Source organism: Thamnophis elegans, chromosome 3, assembly GCF_009769535.1.
Source record: "Thamnophis elegans isolate rThaEle1 chromosome 3, rThaEle1.pri, whole genome shotgun sequence".
NCBI lineage: Eukaryota > Metazoa > Chordata > Lepidosauria > Squamata > Colubridae > Thamnophis > Thamnophis elegans.
Window position 1 is genome coordinate 128,311,633 of NC_045543.1, and position 22,657 is coordinate 128,334,289.

Sequence of the window (22,657 nt, forward strand, 5' to 3'; positions counted from 1 at the left end):
ACTAGGACCAGCCATATACAATCTCCCTCAGAGTTCTGGGACTGTAGTATTCTGAAACTCTTGATAAAACTCTTTCTTACTTTTCCTGAAGCCCATGGTTGAAAGAAGGGGAAAGAGGACAAGTAGTCTTTCTGTGCTATGAGCAATGGGTATTTTGAACTGTTTTTTTTTTATGAAGAAGAAATTAGCTATACTGAAAAAGGATGTAACATATTCTCATATGTGAACAGTAACTTGCTTCCTTCAATGTTCTTCTTTGTTGTGCTTTAATTCTGATTCCTATAGACCAAGGGTCGGCAAACTTAAACACTCAAAGAGCCATCTGGACCCGTTTCCCACAGAAAAGAAAACACCGGTAGCCACAAAGGTCCTAACCAGAAGCCCCCTGTTCAATTATGGAGCTGACCGGAAGTTCAGTTCCTCTACCATAGAGTCTCCTCCTAGCGTACTTTTTCTTCTACCTGTCATAACTGAAAGCCCTATCAATTGTGGAGACGACTGGAAAACCCTCCCCTTGCCATAGAGTCTTCTCTTGGCGCACTGTGCTTCTGCACCCCTCCCCCCCGGAAGCTCCTCTCAAAAGGAGTGCTGACCGGTGACAGAGACGCAGCAGAGGGAGGAAAGAGCCACATGCGGCTCCAGAGCAACAGATTGCTGTCCCCTGCTGTAGACCAAGGATATCAAACTCAAGACCCGTGGGCCAAATCCAGCCCATAGGATGCTTAGAACAGGCCCATGGGGGCCACCCTGGAAACAGTGAAAAAGTGGCCCCTGATGCCTCTTCAGGCAAAAACGGAGCTTGGAAAAGTCACGTGCAGTCCTCCTGAGCTCCACTTTTACTAGCAGAGGGTTGCAGGAGGCCGTCGCAGCCGTAAACAGAGCTCGGGAGCCCTTTTCACTGGCAGAGTTTTCAGGCCATCACAGGCACCCTGACATATCTGACGTCGAGCTGGCGACACTTACCCTGGCCACACACACCCTGCCCTCCCCCAAGGTCAAACACAACCCTGATGAGGCCCTCAATGAAATCGAGTTTTATACCTCTGCTATAAACCCAGAGCCTGCTGGAGTATTCTGGGACGTGAAATCCACCCATCTTAACGTTGCCCATTTTATAAAACGCTACTATAGATTATGGTGAAATCCTTTATTCTGGTAAAATACAAGTGTGGTGGAGACATTAGCTTGGCAGCTCTCTGGCCACTCTGAATGGAAATGCAATTTGAATTTGCAAATCAAATAAATACAGCATGAAAGCCAAGTGTGACATTAGAATCCGAGAAATAATTCTTCTCCTGTGGGTCATGACACAATGGCTTTGCAGCAGCATCTTTTGGTAGCTTTCAGTTGGCAACTCCTCTGCTCCATCTGTGGTGGCTGCCATGATGCAAAGTTTTGTTTGTCTGCAATGCCAGATGGAGAAATAAACAAAATATTTCTTCTCTATTTCAGCTGTGTTTTATATGCAAACTAAGTCTTGGACCATAGTAATCTTCATTTTTGACTGTAGGTTACTATCTGATATTCATTTTGAGAAACACTTCTTGTGACGTTGCTTATTCCAAAAGCAAAATAGTTTTGTATGTTTGGCTTCCTAAATGTCTTTTAGATTTCTGATTCTCATTTTTCCTTGCATCTCTTGGATATTCCAGAGGTATATTTCTATTAATACATTAAAAACAAAAGCAAAAATGCATCTGGCAACATTAAAGATTACTGCACATATTATGGTATGAGAAAAATTCTTAATCTAGATTCTGGATTAATAATGGTTTTTTTTGGGTTATATTGATATTTATGATCATAAGTTTGCTTCCTTGTTTTATATAAATATAAAAAATTTAAAAAGAAAAGAAAATAACAACACGAACCTGACTATATAGTTATTAGGGAACATCTTGGTGCAAGAATTTTTCTTTTACAAAAAGAATGATAGTTCTTATTATTTAGAGTGGTGGTTCTCATATTTTTTTCCCATTCTGTTTTATAATTTTGAAGCTTAACAAACAAATATTTGCAAAATTAGGTGTGCTGATACTTAAAGCTTGCAAATCAATAATTTTTAGGCTTATATATGCTATTATATCTGCATGATCTCCCTTCCTTCATCCTAGACTGACACCCCCCCCCCCGCCAAATCTATCTGTTGTTCTATTTAGCTGTGTTTCCTATGCCAGGAGAATGAGCCTCGAATGAGCTCTTTCTTCAGAAATCTACTATTGAGGATTCAATAAAATGGGAAAGAGGAGGAGGAGGATACCAATACAACTTGTCTGGCTGAAATAGCCAGCATGAAGCATGAGAATGTTTAAAAACTTGCAAATGTTTTATGATCAAAACTTATCAGCAGAAGCAGTTGATTTATTAGCATTGTTTTATATGTACCTGGCACTTCACAAAGAACCAGTCTGACAAGTTGCTCCCTCAGTGGATTTACTTAACCAAGAAAGAAACAATTGACAAAGAGATGGTGATAAGGGGAGGAATTTTCTGTTTTTATATTCTAATACAGGGGTGTCAAACTCAATTTCATTGGGGACTGCATTAGGGTTATATTTGACCATGAAGGGGGAGGGGTGTCCAGGGTAGCTGTGGCCAGCTCGATGTCACTCATGTCGGGGTGTCTGTGGTGGCCCGAGTTCTCTTCCAGCGAAAATGGGTTTCCGGGATCCATTTTTGGCCCCGATGGCCTCCTGCAATCCTCTGCCAGCAAAGACGGAGCTCAGGAGGGGCGTTCTGTTTTCATGGCAGAGGCACTGCAGGCCGGACCTTCACTGTTTCCAGGATGGCAACCCAGGATCTAAGTACTGTATTTTATAATAATAAGACCTCCCCGAAAATAAGACCAAGCACTTAATTTTGTGGGTCAAAAGAAAATAAGATCCTGTCTTATTTTCGGGGAAACATGACACACTTTTGTTTCGTGTAGAGTAAGTAAATACAAAACAAGCCATCACTGTGCAGAAGCCATCTTGTTACACCTGTAACAGTTTTGTACTAATCAAAACTCAGATAGGATTTTTCTTCTTTTAAATGATAAACTTTAGTTGAAGAGACTGATTCCCTTTCTAGAGTTATGGAATTTTCTTGTAAATTATAGTGGGGAATTCCCCCCCCCCCGGGAACCATTTAGCTACTATTCCAGGTTCTGTAATCTGTAGTTCTGACTGATATGAACAGCTTACAATCCTTATGCCTCATCTGACGTTCCTTACAAAGGAACATTTTTGGATGACTGAATGTGACTCTGCGTTATCCCTAACGTAACCGAGAGGCATATTGAGTCATGGATCCCCATCATCGAGGCTGACTCATCTAAAAAACAGCAATGAGGAGTACGCTGGCTGTTGCTTCAGACCGGACTTTCTGCTTTTTTGAAACTATTACAGATGCTTATGGAAGAGAATGCTTCATTTGTGTTTGTTTGAGTTTTGCTTGTGTTTTTTATGAGGGAATTTAGAAAGGAATGCCGTCAGCACAGTTGGCAGTACAAAGGTTGGAGAAGCTGAGCAATAGTTAAGGACTTAAAATACCTCTCTCTACTACAAAAGTTCAGAATAAGGAAAAGGATGGATGGATGGGTGGGTGAGTGGGTGGGTGGGTGAGTGGTGAGTGAGTGAATGGATGGATGGATGGATGGATGGATGGATGGATGGATAGATAGATAGATAGATAGATAGATAGATAGATAGATAGATAGATGATAGATGATAGATAGATAGATAGATAGATAGATAGATAGATAGATAGATAGATAGATGATAGATAGATAGATAGATAGATAGATAGATAGATAGATAGATAGATAGATAGATAGATATGGATAGATAGATCATGTAACAAGATGGAAGAGATTGGGTAACCCCTTGCCTAGTTGGCTCATGGCCAAAAGCCCATCTGTTTATGGTATGAGGATCATAATAAAAAAGGGTGCTTCTGTTATGCTTTGATTCTGTTTTGCTTTCAGAAAAAAGTAGATGGGTTTATTCTTTTCTGTGAGTGCCTCTGCCTTTAGTTATTATTTTGCCGTGTCAAGGGATTCTTGTTAACGTGAGTCCACTGTCAACCAAAGTAATGGCCTAAACTCATTTAGGCAGTAAATGGATGGTGTACAAGGAAGCAACTCCAAATATGCTTAACCTTTTGAGTATGATAGATAGAGAGAATGTTCTCAAGAAAATCATTGACACCATTGCCAGCACAAAACTCAAGCTTGCAGCTTTCAAGGGGTTATCTCGATGCCACGATTCCCTGAAGCATAATTGGATTTCTTCTGAAGTAAATGAAATCAAATCTGGCAATTGCCACAGAATGTTTCTTGTGAAAGTTGCTGACTGGGTTGCTTCCAATCTTTTTGCTTCTCTTTCTATTTTCCATCTGCAACATTGCTGCGGATAGCAAAAATGCATGCTTTTGCATTAAATTCCATTGGTGAGGAGAATAACAAGAGTTGGAAGGGACCTTATAGGTCATCTAGCCCAAGCAGGAGACCCTATACCAGTGATGGCAAATCTATGGCACGCGTGCCGGAGGTCACATGCAGAGCCATCTCTCCGGGCACGCCAGCTGTCACCCATTGCTCTTCCGGGTTCCAGCAAGCAAATAAGTGCTGTACAGATGGTCTTCACATGTGTGGGAGTGCCAGAAACTGGGAGAGCAGCATATGTGCGCTGGGAAGCTGAGCTTCCGGTTTCTGGCATGTGCATGCGTGCCAGCCAGCTGGTCTTTGTGCACGCACGCATGCATGCATGCATTCCAGAAACCAGAAGATCAGCTTTCTGGCATGCATGTGCATGCTGAAAATTGGAAGCTCAGCTTCTGGCACGTACATGCATCCCCGGAAGCTGCTCTTCCGGTTTCTGGCATTCCCTCGCATTTCAGCACTGGGTGCCGAAAAGGTTCGCCAACACTGCCTTACACCATTTCTGACAGATGGCAATCCAGTCTCTTCTTGAAAGCTTCCAGTGATGAAGCTCTCACTGCTTCTGAAGGCAAGCTGTTCCATTGGTTAATTGTTCTCAGTCAGAAAATTTGTTCTTATTTCTAGGTTGAATCTCACCTTGATCAGTTTCCATCCATTATTCCTTGTCTGGCTTTCGGGTGCTTTGAAAAATAGGTTGACTTGTCCCCTTTCTCTCTGTGACAGTCCCTTAAATATTGGAACATGCTTACATTCTGTGACTAAAACTTTAAACAACATCAAACAACAACATCTGCCTATACCAGGTTCTTGATAAGGATTCAATAGGTGGATAAAATGTAAAAACCAGTCTAAACATCTGGCAGACTGTATGATGAAACATAATACCTGCATTCACAGCAAACTGTAATATTGCCAACATGATTAAATATGCATAGTGATTTCATAATGCAAACAACACAAATAATATCTGATGCAAGTACTTAAGTCTCCATGCTAGTGTCATGACATCATCATGCACTTTTTGTCCTATGCTCCCTCTACAGATACAAGTGGTGGTGTGCATGGCCTTTTGAAATCCAAGTTGCCTAAGGAACTTAAGAATTATATGGTCACCCAAAAAGATCTCATGTTATTTGTGTTCATTGAGATTAAAAATGGCATTTGAGAATGTAGACAGGAAAACCCACAGGATATTTTGTATGGGCCATATCTGCATTATCATCATAATTTGGATATTATATTTGTGCATAGTTCCAAGGAATGATCTTTGATTTTACTTTTATAACAGGTGACATTTCCATAGAAAAGGGAATCGGAAAAGACAATAGTATTTCTCTTGCTTGGCACCCTGACTCCAATGTGACTTGTGGCTACGTAGTGAGGTGGTGTTATGGTCCTGAGCCGTGTACAGATGTTAACTGGGAAAAGTTTTCTTCAAGTGTGACAAATGCTGATATCAAGTCAGGTAAGAGTGGCACTTCAGCTTTCTTTCTGAAATTAAGATTAAGTGGGCAAAGAAAGGCAGAAATCTTTTACTATTTAAGTGTTATAAGAAGCCAACTGGCAAAAAAAAAAGAGGATGCTCTACGGTGGTGGGATTCAATTTTTTTTACTATCAGTTCTGTGGGCATGGCTTGCTGGGCGTGGCTTGGCTTGGTGGGCATGGCTTGGCTTGGCAGGTGTGGCTTGATGGGCATGGCAGGGGAAAGATAGTGCCAAATCACCATTCCCTCCCCACTCCTGGAGAAGGATACTGCAAAATTCCCATTCCCTCCCCACTCCTGGGGGGAGAATACTGCAAAATCACCATTCCCTCCCCACTCCTGGGAAGGATATTGAAAAATCACCATTCCCTCCCCACTCCTGGGGGAAGGATACTGAAAAATCACATTCCCTCCCTACTCCTGGGGAAGGATACTGCAAAATTCCCATTCCCTCCCCACTCCTGGGGAAAGGATACTGCAAAATCACCATTCCCTCCCCACCCCACTAACCTGTTTTCCAGCTCCATTCTCCTGTGCAGGGCAACAAAAGAAGACCCAGCCAATCAGCTGGGACTTGGGAGGCAGCGAATAGATGGGGTTGGGGCCAGTCAGAGGTGGTATTTGCCGGTTCTCCAAATTACTCAAAATTTCTGCTACCAGTTCACGAGTACCGGTCAGAACCGGCTGAACACCACCTCTGATGCTCTCTACGCTTAAGGAGCTAGTTTAAAACACACAGCTCTCTATCCTTGGCATATGCAACTTTGCTGCCTGCTGATAGGTCACAATAGTACAGGGGTGTCAAACTCACGTCATCACGGCAGTGTCACATGACTTATTGGGACTTCCCCCCCTTCACTAAACTGGGTGTGGGCATGGCCAGCATGTGACGCATCTGGCCAGGAGTTTGACTGCCCTGCAATAGCAGATGTTAAGGAATGTCATATAGACATGCAAGCCCTTCTCAGAACTAACCAGAAAAAAAGTCAATTAACAATAACAAATAATAAAATAAAAAAGGAAGATTCTAAGGAAACTGTCAGATTTATTTTGAGGAAGATTACTATTACAGCTTATTTTATGCCCAACATCTTATTTTGAAAGATCCCAATGGTTAGATAAGTTGTAAATGTTCTCATTGTCTATTGTAAAAAAAAATACATTCCTCTCATTCAAAAGGTTGTTTTCTACCTGCTTGATCGGAAAATATACCTTTATTTTAAAGTTAATAATGAAAATTTATTAATGTTTATTTTTTGGGTTGCAGATGTCTTCCAGCCTGGAGTGCGATATACATTTTCTGTCTTTGGCTGCAAAGAAAATGGATATCAGATACTGGGATATATCAAGGGCTACATACAAGAATTGAGTAAGCACGTTATTATTTTTTTTGTTAAAAGTTGTTAGCAGAAAGGTGCTCATTAACAGAACTGGAGGCTATTGAACAAAAGCCAGCGTATGAAATAAGAGCCATCTGATATTAGCTTTGCACTTCCATTTAAGTATGTGTATACAGCTGGTTGGTTCAGAGCTTTTATTTTCAAATGATAGGGTATAATTAGAAGAATTACAGCTCTCTCTTGAAAATAAAGGGGAAAAGAAAATAGTGTATAAACAGGATTCAGCCATTTGACAAAATGCTGCAGTGATCTAAATGAAATCATTAAATCCAGTCCTTAATGTTATAAATGTTACTTAAATGTCTATAGATCAAGCTAGGAATAAAGACAGTTCCAGAAAGGAAACGTGTCTTAAAGCACAACTCTTGGATTTTTTCCCCCATGTTGAAAATGATTCAAAGAATACTTGAGTGAAGAGCTCCTCTAGACTCCCACTTTTCTTGCAGAACATACATCACAATCCTTCTTTTAAGATGGGTTGAGCTCATTAGAATTCAGGAGGTTGAGATAATAGACAATGAAATGCCATCAATAATTGTATTATTTCTTAGAAAATGAATGTAACAAAGATGCTTTTTCAAAAGGCAGCTTTGTTTTTGCTTGAAAATGTTTTGCTTCTCATCCAAAAAGCTGCTTCTGAAGAAGTTCAGAACTGAAAAAGCTTATTGGATGGAGAAGCAAAATGTCTTCAAACAAAAACAAAGAAAGTCCAATTGCCTTTTGAAAAAGCACCTGTGGGACAATCATGATCTGCATGATTGAGAATTTCCCTAGACAACAAAATGGGGGATTTTGTTTCAGGATTTAACCACTTCTGAATGTTCCTCACCCTGCACTCAAAAGCTAACTAGAATTGCCTTCGGTTTGCAAAAGGCATGTTTTACTTCACTATAGCTCAATGATTCTCAATCCTGGTAACTTTAAGATGGGTGGACTTCAACTCCCAGAATTCCCCAGCCAGCATGGTGAATGGAAGACCATCCATCTTAAAATTGCTGAGGTTGTGAAATGCTGCATAGTTGCTCCAGTGAAGAGAGGAGGATATTCTGAGCGGGAGGGAATAATCTGTCCTCTCGACATTTAACGAATATTTGGTTGTTTCCTACCCAGGTCCCAAAACGGCACCCGATTTCAGTGTGCAACATACCACCTCTGATTCCATCGTAATAAAATGGAAGAATATATCTGTGGAAGACAGCCGAGGCTTTTTACAAGGTTATTTGCTTAAATGTGCCAAAGGAGAGAAAGATGGCCCAATGCCAAAATATTTTAAACCAGGTAAAGAAATATCAATTGAATTATTTTCATTTTTTTTTAAATGTAACCTTTCATTTTAGGATTACAGCCAACATTGCAACCTTAACCACAGGTTTCAACAGCTGTTGAAATGGTGAATTGAAACACATGTCTAAACACTCGTGCTCCACAGTAATTTTTATATGTGTGGCTTACTGAAAGGAGCAGCACTGTCTCATTTTTCATTTTCATGGCCCTACCAGGTCCCATGCAGACCATGGACAAAAATGCTTATTATAAGATAGTTGTACTGATAACAATCTTATTATGACTGTAAATATGAAATGAAGAACACATACAAGAATTTGGAGGATGGAAACAGTGGTTAAAAATACAGTACTGCAAGAGAATACATTAATTCTCTCTATTCAGTATACAGCCGGGATGGCAAACCTATGACACGTGTGCCACAGGTGGCACGCGGAGCCATTTGTCAGGGCACGCGAGGCATTGCCCTGTCAGCTGGCCAGCGTGCATGTGCGCGCTGGCCAGCTGAGTTCAGCATTTTTAAAAGCCATTTTTCGCCCTCCCCAGGCTCCAGAGGCTTTATAGGAGCCTGGGGAGGGTGAAAAGAGCCTCTCCCACCCCCCTCGGAGACCCTCTGGAGGCTTCAGGAGCTTCCCTGAAGCCTCCGGAGTGCAAAAATCCAGCCCTATAGGCAAACTGGAAGTTCAGGAATGGACTTCCTGTTTGCTCATAGGGCCGGTTTTAGCCCTCCAGAGCCTTCAGGGAAGCCTCCTGAAGGTCCCTGAAGCCTCCGGAGGGCTTAAACCGATCCTACGAGAAAACAGGAAGTGACTTCCGGTTTGCTCGTAGAGTCCTTTTTAGTCCTCCGGAGGCTTCAGGAAAGCCTCCTGAAGGTCCCTGAAGCCTCCGGAGGGCCTCCGGGGGGAGGGGGGCGGGCGGGGAAGGGTGAAAAAAGCATGCAAAATGGGGGGAACGCCACTCATGCATACATGCATACTGGGGGGGGTTGCGTGTTGCATTATGGGTGCGGCACGCCCGCGCATGACCCCCCCCTGCGCTCCACCCCCTTATGGCACATGGGCCAAAAAAGATTCGCCATCACTGGTATATAGTAATCCTCTGTTATAAATACTGTATTGCACAAGAATACATTACAGTAATTCTTTGAAATGGTTTAAGGTCTCCCTGCTTGAGCAGGGATTACACTAGAAGACCTCCAAGGTCCCTTCCAGCTCTATTATGATTGAAAATGTTTATACACAGCATTAGTTAAGATACATGTGCACTATACCAATAGTGGGATTCAAAAAAATTTACTACCAGTTCTGTGGGCGTGGCATGGTGGGCGCACTGTGGTTTGGGCATAACAGGGGAATGATACTGTAAAATCTCTATTCCCTCCCCATTCCAGGGGAAAGTTACTGCAAAATCCCCATTTCCTCCTGGTCAGTTGGGACTTGGGAGGCAGAGAATAGATGGGGGCGGGGCCAATCAGAGGTGGTATTTATTGGTTCTCCAAACTACTCAAAATTCCCACTACCAGTTCTCCAGAACTGGTCAGAATCTGCACTATACCTCTGTCATATTTAAACTGTGATAAATCCTAGTTTAGTCAACTTAACTTTCATGCATTTGTATGAAAAAAAAAACACCTCTTGAAAGGGTTGGGGGGAAAAATGGTTGCATAGCTAAAGAAACGTAACCCTGTATTTTGCTTGGAAATGTACATAAGGCAGGCTCCAAAGGCGTGCCCCCTCCTAACCATACCAATGGGCACCGACTTCAATGGCGATGTCCTTTTTGCTCTGAATTCATGGATAGCTAACGCTAACCCTAAGTGTAATTTTCACGAATGGGATTTTCCCATGCATTCAGAGATGTCTCCTGCCCTCTTGCTGCCTGAATGGGAATTGATACGTCTTGTCTCTTCATCCTTCTTGCAAACCTTGGTTAAGGCTTAACAATAGGTGTAAGGGCAACTATAGATACCAGATAAATATACTTCATGGGCACTGTTCCCTCTAAGGTGCGCGCCTGCGCGGCCGCGCACCTCGCAAGAAAAGCTCGCGCAGCAGATTCTATCTGCCGCGCAGAGTTTTCTGTAAAGCAAACGTGGGGAAGTTCTTTGCAGGCGCCTAGAACTGGCCGCCTGCAAAGGACCTCCCCAGACTTGTTTTGATGAGCCACCAGTCCTCTTGCTTCTTCTCCTTCACCAGCAAAGCTCCCGCAGTGGTGCCTCTCCCTCCACGCGGAGCACCTGAGCTGGCCCCCGCGTTATCCCTCCCCCTTCCTCCTCTGCCGTGCTTTTGAGGCCGCGGGAGCTAGTAGGAAAGCGGCGGAGGTGGAGGCGGCGGCAGGGATAACCCAGAGCCCAGCTGAGCTGAGGTGCTCCGAGCGGAGTCAGCTGGGCTCTGGGTTATCCCTGCCGCCGCCTCCACCTCCGCCGCTTTCCTACTAGCTCCCGCGGCCTCAAAAGCACGACAGAGGAGGAAGGGGGAGGGATAACGCAGGGGCCAGCTCAGGTGCTCCGCGTGGAGGGAGAGGCGCCGCTGCCATGGGCGGGGACGCCAGCGGGAGCTTTGCTGGTGAAGGAGAAGAAGCAAGAGGACTGGCGGCTTTGAAATGCAACCCCCTGGTCCCGCCGGCCGCGGATTTGATTCGGCGTAAGTGGGGGCCGAACACATGCTGAGCCGACTTTGCGCAGTGAGGCGGAGTAATTCAACCCCCCCCCAAATAACGTTTGTGTGTGTGTGTGTGTGTGTGTGTGTCTGTGTGTGTGTGAGAGAGAGAGAGAGAGAGAGAATTGGATCAAAATTGGTGGCCAAAGGAGTGGAGGGAGGGAGGGAAGGGAGGAAGGAAGCCCTGCCCCCTGTGAAAAAAACTGAAGATGGAGCAGTGAATGAATAAACCATAAAAGCAACAAACAGTTAATGCGTAAGTAAGCTGAGGAGCAAGTTCTCAACTAAGGAAGCAATATAAGAAAGAAATATAAAAAGCTCAATATGCCAAAACACTTATTTTAGTCTTCATTTAATTACTTGTATTATAGTCTGATGTAACATCTTTTTAAAGTTAACGTTAGTTAGAAAAGATAGGGTACAAAACTTAAATAATAAAAAAATTGTACATTCATTTTGAAAAATAAATGCAAGACTTGATTAATTTCATATCTTTATTTAAAATAGTTTTGGCATGGCATATGATTTTATTGACTCAGTTGGAAATGATGTGGATGTTGTATCTGATTCTGAGGTATATATATTCTTAAGTAACATAACATATAGCATATTGTCCAAACTTGCTAGACTATTTAATTGATCTTACTACTTTAAAGGGGGAGAGTTTTTTATGTTGCATTTATATATTATATTTATTACATTTATATTCCACATTGTTATTTTAGTGTATAGTGTATATTGTCAATTTCGATAGATATTATATTGATATATCAATACTGATTTTAATCATACGAAATAACAATTACTGGTATTATTTATCAGCATTACATATTTACAGTTTTTAATATTGAGTTAGTCGTATTTTAGAATAATAGCGTTATCTTTTAATAGGATAATTGGCAAAATCTAATTCACATGTGATGGGTTGCATTCCAAAGGAATGTGAGAGGACAGGTTGCCTGCAAAATGCCAGGACCCAGGACCCTGTTGGTGCCATGTCTCTCTCTAGCCAGTCTAACAATCTAAAAGCTGAGCAGAGAGCCTTTTTTTTTTTCAGGGTGAGGGGAAAAGTATAGTGTTTGAGTGGCACTTTTCATGTCTGGCATTCATCGGGCTGAAACCTCGCTCACAATTGGCGCTTGACGCTTGGAAGGTTGCGCAAATGTCCAGCAGACGCGACAGCAGTTCAAACTGTGGCTCTCTTAGGTGCTCAGGCATGAAACTGTGCAGCTCACACACTATACTTTTCCGCTCACACTGAAAAAAAATTAAGAGGGAACATTGTTCATGGGTTGCTCCTGGAACAGCTTTACCAACAAGGCCATATTTTAAGAAGTACACCTGCACCAAAGCTATCACTGAAAATTGCCAGAAAGTGGCTTCACTCTTTTCAAGGAAATATTTCCTGCACATTGCAAACTCCTTTTACAACTCAGCTATGCATTGTGATATATGAACCCTGGTAAGATGGAGCAGCTGCAAGTGGGCTCTTCTCCAGGAGTTTACCATCTTTGGTCTTGGTTGGAGTTGCGCTACCTTTGACCAGCGATGGCTAACCTTTTCCAGACCGAGTGCCCAAAGTGTGTATGTGCGTGTATGTGAATGTGCGTGCCCGCCCAACCCCCCCAAATGCCCCCCTTGCACATGTGCACAGCCCCACCCATGTACCTGCCGCCCACATGTACCCCACCCCCTACGCAAGCGTTGCAGAGACACAAAGACCAGCTGGCCGGAGGGAGGTGCGCATGCATGCATGTCAGAGCTGAACTGGGGGCGACGGCTCACATGCCATCAGAGAGGTCGCTGCGTGCCACCTCTGGCACGTGTCCCATAGGTTTGCCATCACAGCCCTAGACAGACCTACCGTATATACTCAAGTATAAGCCGAGTTTTTCAGCCCACTTTTTGGGCTGAAAAAAGCCGCCTCGGCTTATACTCGAGTCAGTGAAAAATTTGCCCGAAATGGAGGAGAAAAAGGGGCGGGGCCATACCGCTGGGTGATGCTCATGAATGGCCTGTCGCCCCTGTGAGTTTCCCCTCCCTCTGTGTCAGTTTGCCGCGCAGCGCGCACCGCACCATCCCCCCTCCTCACGTTCTAATGTAATGCAGGGCTGTCTTACGATTCCCCTTCTTCCCCCTCCTGCCGCTCTGCAACGATGTCCCACCTCCTCCTTGTTATGGCAAGTAGCCACATAACGATGTCCCAGAGCTAGTTTACTGTTTTTCTTTGAAATAAATATTCAAAAACATTATTGGTATCTATTTTTATTTTTGAAATTTACCGGTAGCTGCTGCATTTCCCACCCTAGGCTTATACTCGAGTCAATAACTTTTCCAGTTTTTTGTGGTAAAATTAGGTGCCTCGGCTTATATTCGGGCCGGCCTATACTCGAGTATATACGGTAGTCCATAACATACATACATACATACATACATACATACATTATACATACATACATATCACCTTTGCTCTGTGAACTGCACTGGGTTCAGTTTGCTTGTGGGACCAATTCAAGATGTTGGTTATCACCTGTACAGCCCTACATGGCATAGGGCCAAGCTACCTAAGGAATTCCCTAATCAATCAGGCAGGGAAGGTATGCTGCAGATCCCTTCAGTCAAAGAATGTCAACTGGTGAGGTCTAGGAAGAGAGTTTCTCTGCCATTGCCCTCGCATTATGGAACATCTTGCCCACAGAGATGAGACGGGGCCCCATTCTCCTAGTCTTCCTCAAAGAGGTCAAAACCAGGCGGTGCAGCCTTGCGTGTGTGTGTGTGTGTGTGTGTGTGTGTGTGTGTGTGTGTGTGTGTGTTTGTGTGTGTTTGCAGCCCTGCACAGAGGACCACACAACAATAGGACTTGTTGGGCCCAGGAGAATGCCTCTCCCACCTACTTAATTATTGCTAAATGCCCATCTTGGATTTTTTTTTCTGTTTTGAAATTTTATAATGTTGTATTTTTCTAATTTAATTTTAAAAAAACTTAAATCAATTTGAATCTTAAATATAAATAATATTTATATATTGATTACATCATATATAGCCCAGAATCTCTCTCTCTGGGGGAGATGGGCAGTTAAGAAATAGGAAATTTAAAGAAATAAATAAATATTTTCAGCATCTCATTCAGCCTCCATGGAGGAACAAGCAAAAATGAAGAACCCAAAGTAACCCTTGAATTTGGCTTTGAGCCCTGCCTGAGAAGAGAATATTGTTGATGTGGATTCATTGGAGATGACCGATCCTACTGTGTGCTTTTAGAGTGTCCAGAAAAACATATCAGTGAATCATTCATTGCCCCTGAATCTGTTATATACTTATTGTCAGGTTCCGAAGGGTTAATGAAACCAGCCAAACACAGAAACGGTTTGTAAATGCAGTTTGTATTCTTTCTTTGGCCCGAACTGACCAACAAAGCACTAAGGCAATGAATAAATTGTCAGAGCTGCCACCCTGTGCTTCCCACCACCTTTTATAGCTACATTGGTAATTAAGATAAGCTGCACCCCCCACGGGCGCACACCCATCACCTTGTGACCCAGAGTGAAACCACCCGGCAATTAATCATGGGTTGTTAGCATGAACTTCTTCAGTTTGTGTAAGTGGGACGGTGAGTCTTGGCAGCTGGCCCAGTCTTCTTCCCTGTATGGCAGCTCCAGACCTCTGAGCTGGCCAGAGCTGACACTTATAAGGATTGATTCTTCGCATCCCATGGCTCTGTACCCTTTGTAAACCATTTGAAAAGAAAAGTTGTAGAAAGCAGGAAACAAAAGAGTGCCTTTCTGCCTTTCCTCTGCATAGAGCAGGGATGTCAAACTCAAGGGCCACGGGGTGCTTAGATCTGGCCCATGGGGCCACCCTGGAAATAGCAAAGGACCGCCCCGTGGTGCTTCTGCCAGCGAAAATGGAGCTCAGGAGGGCCACCCTACTGAGCTTTGTTTTCGCTGGCAGAGGGTTGCAGGACGCCGTCGCAGCCGAAAATGGAGCTCACAAGGGCCGAGTGTGGCCTTCCAGAGCTCTGTGTTTGCTGGCAGAGGGTTGCAGGTGGCCTTTGCAGCTGAAAATGGAGATCAGGAGCCTGTTTTCTCTGGCAGAGCGCTTAGGCAATGGGCTCTACATGGGGTTGCCCTTGAGGTGCATCCGGCGACTACAGCTAGTCCAAAATGCAGCCGCGCGAGTGATAGTGGGCGCACCGCAGTTCGCCCACGTTACACCTGTCCTCCGCGAGCTGCACTGGCTACCTGTTGGTCTCCGGGTGCGCTTCAGGATACTGATGACCATCTTTAAAGCACTCCATGGTAGTGGATCTGGGTACTTGAGAGACCGCCTTCTGCCGATTACCTCCCTAAATCGACCAATTAGATCGCACAGACTGGGCCTCCTCCGAATCCCATCTGCCAGTCAATGTCGACTGGCGACCACACGGAGGAGAGCCTTTTCTGTTGCTGCCCCGACCCTGTGGAACGAGCTCCCCATGGAGATCCGTACCCTCACCACTATCCAGACCTTCCGCGCAGCCCTCAAGATCTGGCTCTCCCAGCAGGCCTGGGGATAGGTTTCCAATTACCCGCCCGAGTGTTTGATTGCTGAATGAAAGTTGTGTTTTATTATTTTTTCTTTGTGCACATATTGTTTTGTTTCTGACCTTGCACCCCCCTCCCCTGTGGTTGTAAGCCGCCCTGAGTCCCCTCAGGGAAAAGGGCGGCATATAAATCCCAATAAACCTAAACCTAAACCTAAACCTAGGCCACCATAGGAGCCCCCCGACACAAGTGATGTCTAGCTGGCCATGCCTACCCTGGCCACCTCCCCCGCCCCCCGAAGTCAAACACAACCCTGATGCGGTCCTCAATGAAATCGAGTTTGACATCCCCAGCATAGAGGAACCCACACAGAGTTTTCTGTTTCTCTTTTTTTTTGTTCTTGTCTTAGAAGAGCCCTCTTCACAACCCCATTCTCTGTGCAATAGAAAGCAGAAAGGGACTCCATGTTCTGTATACAAAAGACAAGTCAGGGAGAGCTTTTGGGAAAGAGACAAGGTCAGCATCCTGACCTTCACAGGGCATAAGTCTGGTGGATTTTATAGGGTCCAGCTGTCCAAGAGACTTAGCCTCAAAGTATACAGTAATGAATTCTTTAAGGAACAACCTAAGAAATGAAACATGAACTCTACTAAACAAAGCCTTCTGCTCCAATTTTATACTGCAAAGCTTTCCAGATCAAAGCACTATATATACGTATATTTACGCATATAGCCCCTCTATGGAAGGGTTGAAATTCTGACATCTCTCTGCCTTGGTACCATTGTTCCAATGAATGGGGAAATCCTATTACAGGCCTACAAATGACCTTTTGTTGCTTTGCATTTATGCTGCTCTTGGAGGGAGGTTTGCCTCATCCTGCTTCTCGTTTCCTTTGTGATCACCCAGTTCACCCCTTCAGTTCCCCAATTCCCTCATTGTGGCAATATACTGGTGTGGTGGGAGAGGCATGCAGAATTGCTGGCATTATTCTTTCCAAGGCTTGGCAAGGCCTCCAAAATTTGCTGCCAGGCTTTTTAGAGTTTTGTTCTTTTGTTTAGCTGATCCTCCCTTAGGCAGATGGCCTTCTAACCAGTGGTGGGTTTCAATTTATTTTACTACTAGTTCGCTCGTTCGCGTGTACACACTTGTATGAGCGTGCGATGCTTCTGTACATGCACAGAAGCATCCGGGCAGGTGGGCGGAGCCTCCCGCTGCCGCTACTGCTGGTTCACCTGATCTGGGGCAAACTGGCAGAAACCCACTTCTGCTTCTAACTGCCTCTGCCCCCCCCCCCAATAATGGCAAATGTATACACATGTATAGGAATAGGTGGAGTGTAAGAAGTGATGATTTATTTTCTGTTCCACTCATAAACATACAGAAATAATCATGGGCATCTAAATGTAGGTAGTCCTTGACTTATGTCCACAATTAAATCCCACATTTCCGATACTAAGCAAGATGGTTGTTAAGTGATTGTTTTGCCATTTTACGACCTTTCTTGCCATAGCCGCAGTGAATCACTGCATTTATTAAGTTAGTATCACAGCTGTTGAATAAATCTGGCCTTAACCCCTTCTCTTTGCTTGTCAGAAGGTCATAAATAGGTGATCAAATGACCCTGGGCCACTGCAGCCATCATAAATATGAACCAATTGCCAAGCATCCAAATTTTAATCATTCAATCATTATGAAGAATAGAATAGTCCATATTTCAGTGCCTGATTCACCAAGGAGAACATTTCATTTGTGAAGATATTGGCATAGCATAGCATGCCACTCTACAGTATATGATTTCCAGGAAATTGGATGACGGGGAAAACTTCCATTGGCTGACTTTTATTTTGGGCTACTGATCCCCAAAGTCAGAGAAACCCTGAATTCCATCAGCAGTAAGATCTTTGTGGAAATCATCTGTATTCTCAACAAGCTGGATTTGAAGGATGTGATCAAAGCTATGGATGAGGAAAAGTGATTCACGGTTTTCAAAATGTGTCCAGCAGCAAAATCATGAAATGTTGTGGCCAGCCATTCCATACTCTCTGGTCAACCTGAGGAAACAAAACAGTTGCTACTGTAATAGAATCAGACTGTTTGTTATGCGACTTTTAGAGCTCTAAAATCAAGGTATAGAATCCTGTGCATTTTCCTGAATGGTGCAAAGATCTAGCAGCAGTTAAAGGTTGTGATACAATATTGGCAAGAAAGAACATAAATGTTCATCTGGAAAAAAATGTCCCAGCCTTACCAGTTTGAGTTCTGGGGAGAAGATACTAACTTCAGTTTAAAAAAAAAACACAAGCAATTTCCATCAAGCTTCAGTGGTCAAAAATGCTAATTTCAGGAAATTACTTCCATATGGCCATACTGCAGTCTTCCCCAAAGTTCCTCTAACAGCTAGGCTGCAAGCAAGACACCACGAATATCCAGTTTTATGCATAATTCTGTTAAAGGCATAGGAATTCATGTCTGTTAAAATGCCACAAAATGACTTCATTTTCTGCATTCACCATTAAATATCCTTAAACAACAGAGGGCAGAGTTGATGTCACGATGATACGATGTGCTATCTTGGAGCTCCAAGATCGCTGTCGATATCTCTGCCGCTGGATGGTCCCTTTGGACCTAAACCATTCCGTAGAGATGGTGATAGAGAAGGGCACATCCTGCTGATCCCAGGGACATCACAAAGTCCCTGGTAGATCCAAGAGAAGCTCTTTTTTCTGGCCACAGAGAAGCAGCCATTGAAGCTGCTGAAAGTTGGGACAGCTCCAGAACGGAAGAAAAGCGGGAGAGAAAGTGTGTCAAATTGGTGAGATAAATTTTATTATTAGAGAAAAGAACACCCAAAAAGATGAAAAGTAAAGTTAAAATCGAAGATAGAAGAGGTTAAGTGGCGAGATTAAGCCTGAGTCAAACTTAGTGTGTTAACTTTTTTTTAATGGATGGAACTTTTACAAATGCCTTTTACTTTTTAAACTGGACCAGTTTTTATTTTCTTCTTCTATTTTTCTTTTTTTTAATACTTATTGATTAAGACTTTCTCTCTTTTTCTCTTTTCAATGCTCTATTGAATTTTTTAATCTAAGAACTTTTCTCCTTAAGTTTGGAAAATAAAGAGGAGAGTAAAAGCAGAGGAAAAGAAGTAACACTGCCACTTAGAGGCTTGGAGGCTTGGAAACATTGTTTTTCTTGTTTTCTTTGAACATTTGATCTACATTTCAAGGTTTCTGAGCTTGTTTATTGAAAATGACAGCGGGAAGAGCACAGACTGTTTATACAGGTGCTCCTCTGGGGTACTATCAGTAGCTGGATTGGAGTGGAAAGAAAGCCTTGCCTTGAAAGAATACAGTGAACTTGTTTGGAATTTAATAAAAAAGCTTTGGATGATATAATAGCAGTGTTTACTATTTGGAGGAATGGCGCAACATGAAAAAGAAAAAGAAGTAACATTACAAATGATTATGCAAGAAATTCAAAAAATAAAAGTAAGAACAGAGAGCATTGAAAAGAGAATGGAAAATATTGAACAAAGAACAGAAAAAATAGATGAAAAAATTGAGAATATTTACCAAATGATGAAATTTCAGGATAGAGTTCAAAAAATTGAAGAAAAAGATGAACAAAGAGACAAGAAAATTGGTGATATTGACAGCAAATTGAGCGTGGTTGGAAAAGACAGGAGTAGAATATTGAAATAGGAGATTGACAGATTGGAACTTTACCTCAGACTCCAAAACATAGAAGAAGAAAAGGGAGAAAATTTGGCAGAAGTAATGAGAGAAATTTTGGCACAAGCATCGGTGATAACCAAAGAGAAGATGATGGAAGAAACAGATGGAGGGTTTCGAGTCTTTATAAGATATGAAATGAAAAACAAGTTGCCAAGAGAAGTCCATATAAGATCTATCAAGAAAGCAATTAGAACACAAATACTACAAATGGCAAAAGATATAAGATTGCACTACCATTGGAAGAATATAGGATGATGTAATGAAATGCTATAATAAAAACTAATTTAAATTTAGTTAAATTTAGAATTTTACGCATAAAATGAAGTAATAATAGTTATAGTCAAATAAATGATTAACAATGATAATAATGGATGTGTGTGTGTATAGATAGATAGATAGATAGATAGATAGATAGATAGATAGATAGATAGATAGATAGATAGATAGATATTCACATACATACATACATACATACATACATACTAGATTGATAATATGAAATTTTATATAAATTGTAAGTGAGGACTATGGAGAGGATGTTCAAAAGTTTTGTAACCAAAGATAAACAATTTTATATAGAATATAATATAAAGATGTAATATGACTGGCTGGTTTTAGGATGATGAAATGCCAGGAGGAAGTTATTCATAAAATAATGGAATGTGCTGAAATAAGTAAATTGACATTTGAAATTAGAGAACAAGAAGATAAACAATTTTATAAGACATGGGATTTATTTTATCAATGGTTAGATAAAGAAACATGGAAATGAAAGATACTAGAGAATGTTATCAATACAAGAATAATAGAATGATACTGAATATAACATAAATATATATTATTTTTGTATAGGTTGAAGATGATGTAATGAATTGTTATAATATAAATGAACCCAATATTTAGTATATCTCATTTAAAATGAAGGAATAATAGTGATAATCAAAAAAATGAGGTATAATGATAATGTATAAACATATTTGATTTGATATTATGTGATTTATATAAATTGCAAGTGATGACTATGGAAAGGATGCACAGGAACCTTGTAACCGATCGACACACTATATGTAATGGAAGATGGTTTTATGTTTTATGTCTTGTTTGTCTAAAACTAAAAAATAAAATAAAATAAAAACATCCTGAAACAACACATTTTTGTATCTTTGTTGTTGTTTTAATGATTGGTACAGAAGACAGGAGATGCAGTGGCTCAGTGGCTAAGACACTGAACTTATCGATCAGAAAGGTTGGCAGTTCAGAGGTTCATATCCCTAGCACTGCGTAATGGAGTGAGCTCCCGTTACTTGTCCCAGCTTCTACTAACCTAGCAGTTCGAAAGCATGTGAAACTTTAAGTAGAAAAATAGGGACCACTTTTGGTGGGAAGGTAAAAGCATTTGGTGGGCCTTTGGCATTTAGTCATGCCGGCCACATGACCACAGAGACGTCTTTGGACAGCGCTGGTTCTTCGGCTTTGAAATGGAGATGAGCACCACCCCCTAGAGTTGGGAACGACTGGCACATATACACAAGGGGAACCTTACCTTTACTTATCAGAAAGAACATGTGAGAGTACTGGTACATAGGAATTAATTATTGGTGTTAACTTCCATAGTGATACAAATGGTGGTGTTTCATGAATCAAATACACTGAAGGGAAAAAGTTGTTTTTTACACAGTCTGCAATAAGGAATTTGAGATCTGAGCCAAAGTTTGGAAACAAACATGGAATGGCCATTATTCAGATTCGGTGACAAGATTTTCCTTGAGCCATTGCTAGAAGATTGAACAACGGCAATGTTTCACAACCTTAAAACTATCAGCAAATTTTATGAGATTGTTGTGGGTTGAAGTTAAGCTTTGGAATGAGGAATTGGTTGGACCTGGAAGGCCTGGAGAAAATTTATGAAATGCAATGGTGTCAAATTTATGGTCAACTTATCTAGGAACGGAGAATGGGAAAAATATGGTCTGGGCAATGTTGCAAATCATTGTGCTTTTCAAATGAAAATGTTGAAGAAAACTCCTGTCTTCAGCCAAGCAGAGGACAATTAAATGAGTTGAAAGGCCCTGTCAATCCTTGGTTATCATAAGGGAGAGGGATCTTGGAGTCCTAGTGAAGATCTCTTGAATATGAGTTTCAGCTTCCAAAAGAGCCAATGCAGTCAATAGAGGGATGGAATCAAGATCAGGTCAAATGTTAATACCACCTTATAATGCCTTGGTAAGGCCACACGTGGAATATTGCACCCATTTCTGGTTGCAATAATGCAAAGAAGATCGACCAAGATGATTAGGGGACTGAAGGCTAAAACATGAAGAACAGTTGCAGGATTTAGGTGTTGTAGAACTACAATCAACATCTAAAGATACCTACCAGCGATGTCAAGAATTGGGTATGCTGCAATTGGATCAGTCTAACTTAATGAAAAGGGCTAGAGATGACATAATACCAATGTTCCAATATCTAAGGGATTGTCACAAAGAAGTCAACCTATTCTCCAAAGCACCTTAAAGCAGGACAAGAAGCAATGAATGGGAACTAGTCAAGGAGAGAAGCAGAACTAAGGAGAAATTTCCTGATAATTAGAACAATTAATCAGTGGAACAACTTGCCTTCAGAAGGTGTGGGTGATCCAACACAGTGAGTTTTTAAGAAGAGATTGGACAATCATTTGTCTGAAATGGTATAGCCCTTCCTGCTTGAGCAGTGGGTTGGGCTAGAAGACCTCCAAGATCCCTTCCAACTCTGTTATTCTGTTATGAAACATTTGAGGTGTGAAAGTACATATGGATGGAAGAAAACAAACTAATACTAAGTAAAACTAATCTAAAACCAGAATAAAACATTTTAACGATGATCAAAATATTGGTAGATCTCTGTTTCTGAATTATAAAAAAAAATCCCCCTCCATAATTTAAAAACATCTTCATATTCTTTCTTTGTGAAATTTATTTCTATTTTATTTTCCCAAGGAAAGTCTTTCTAATGCCTGATTTGAAAGACTTTTCACTTCCCATATAATGCTGCCTGCCACATAGCAATGGTCAGCTATAGCTTTATGGAACAGCCAAATTCTACTTAAGGACAAAACTGTCCCATGGTGCTTTCCTTGCAATTGTAATGTGTGTGTGTGGGGGGGGGGGGTGTAA

General features: G+C 42.0%; 1 protein-coding gene across 3 annotated transcripts in view; it reads left to right on the plus strand.

Moving 5' to 3' along the window:
* The window catches only part of LIFR (LIF receptor subunit alpha), a 120,553-nt gene that overhangs the window by 85,968 nt on the left and 11,928 nt on the right, over positions 1–22,657 (plus strand). For all 3 annotated transcript variants that reach the window (XM_032213074.1, XM_032213073.1, XM_032213075.1), the window contains exons 14-16: positions 5,712–5,888; positions 7,175–7,276; positions 8,418–8,585. In XM_032213074.1, the coding sequence (XP_032068965.1) occupies positions 5,712–5,888; positions 7,175–7,276; positions 8,418–8,585 (447 nt within the window). The remainder of the gene's footprint in view (positions 1–5,711; positions 5,889–7,174; positions 7,277–8,417; positions 8,586–22,657) is intronic.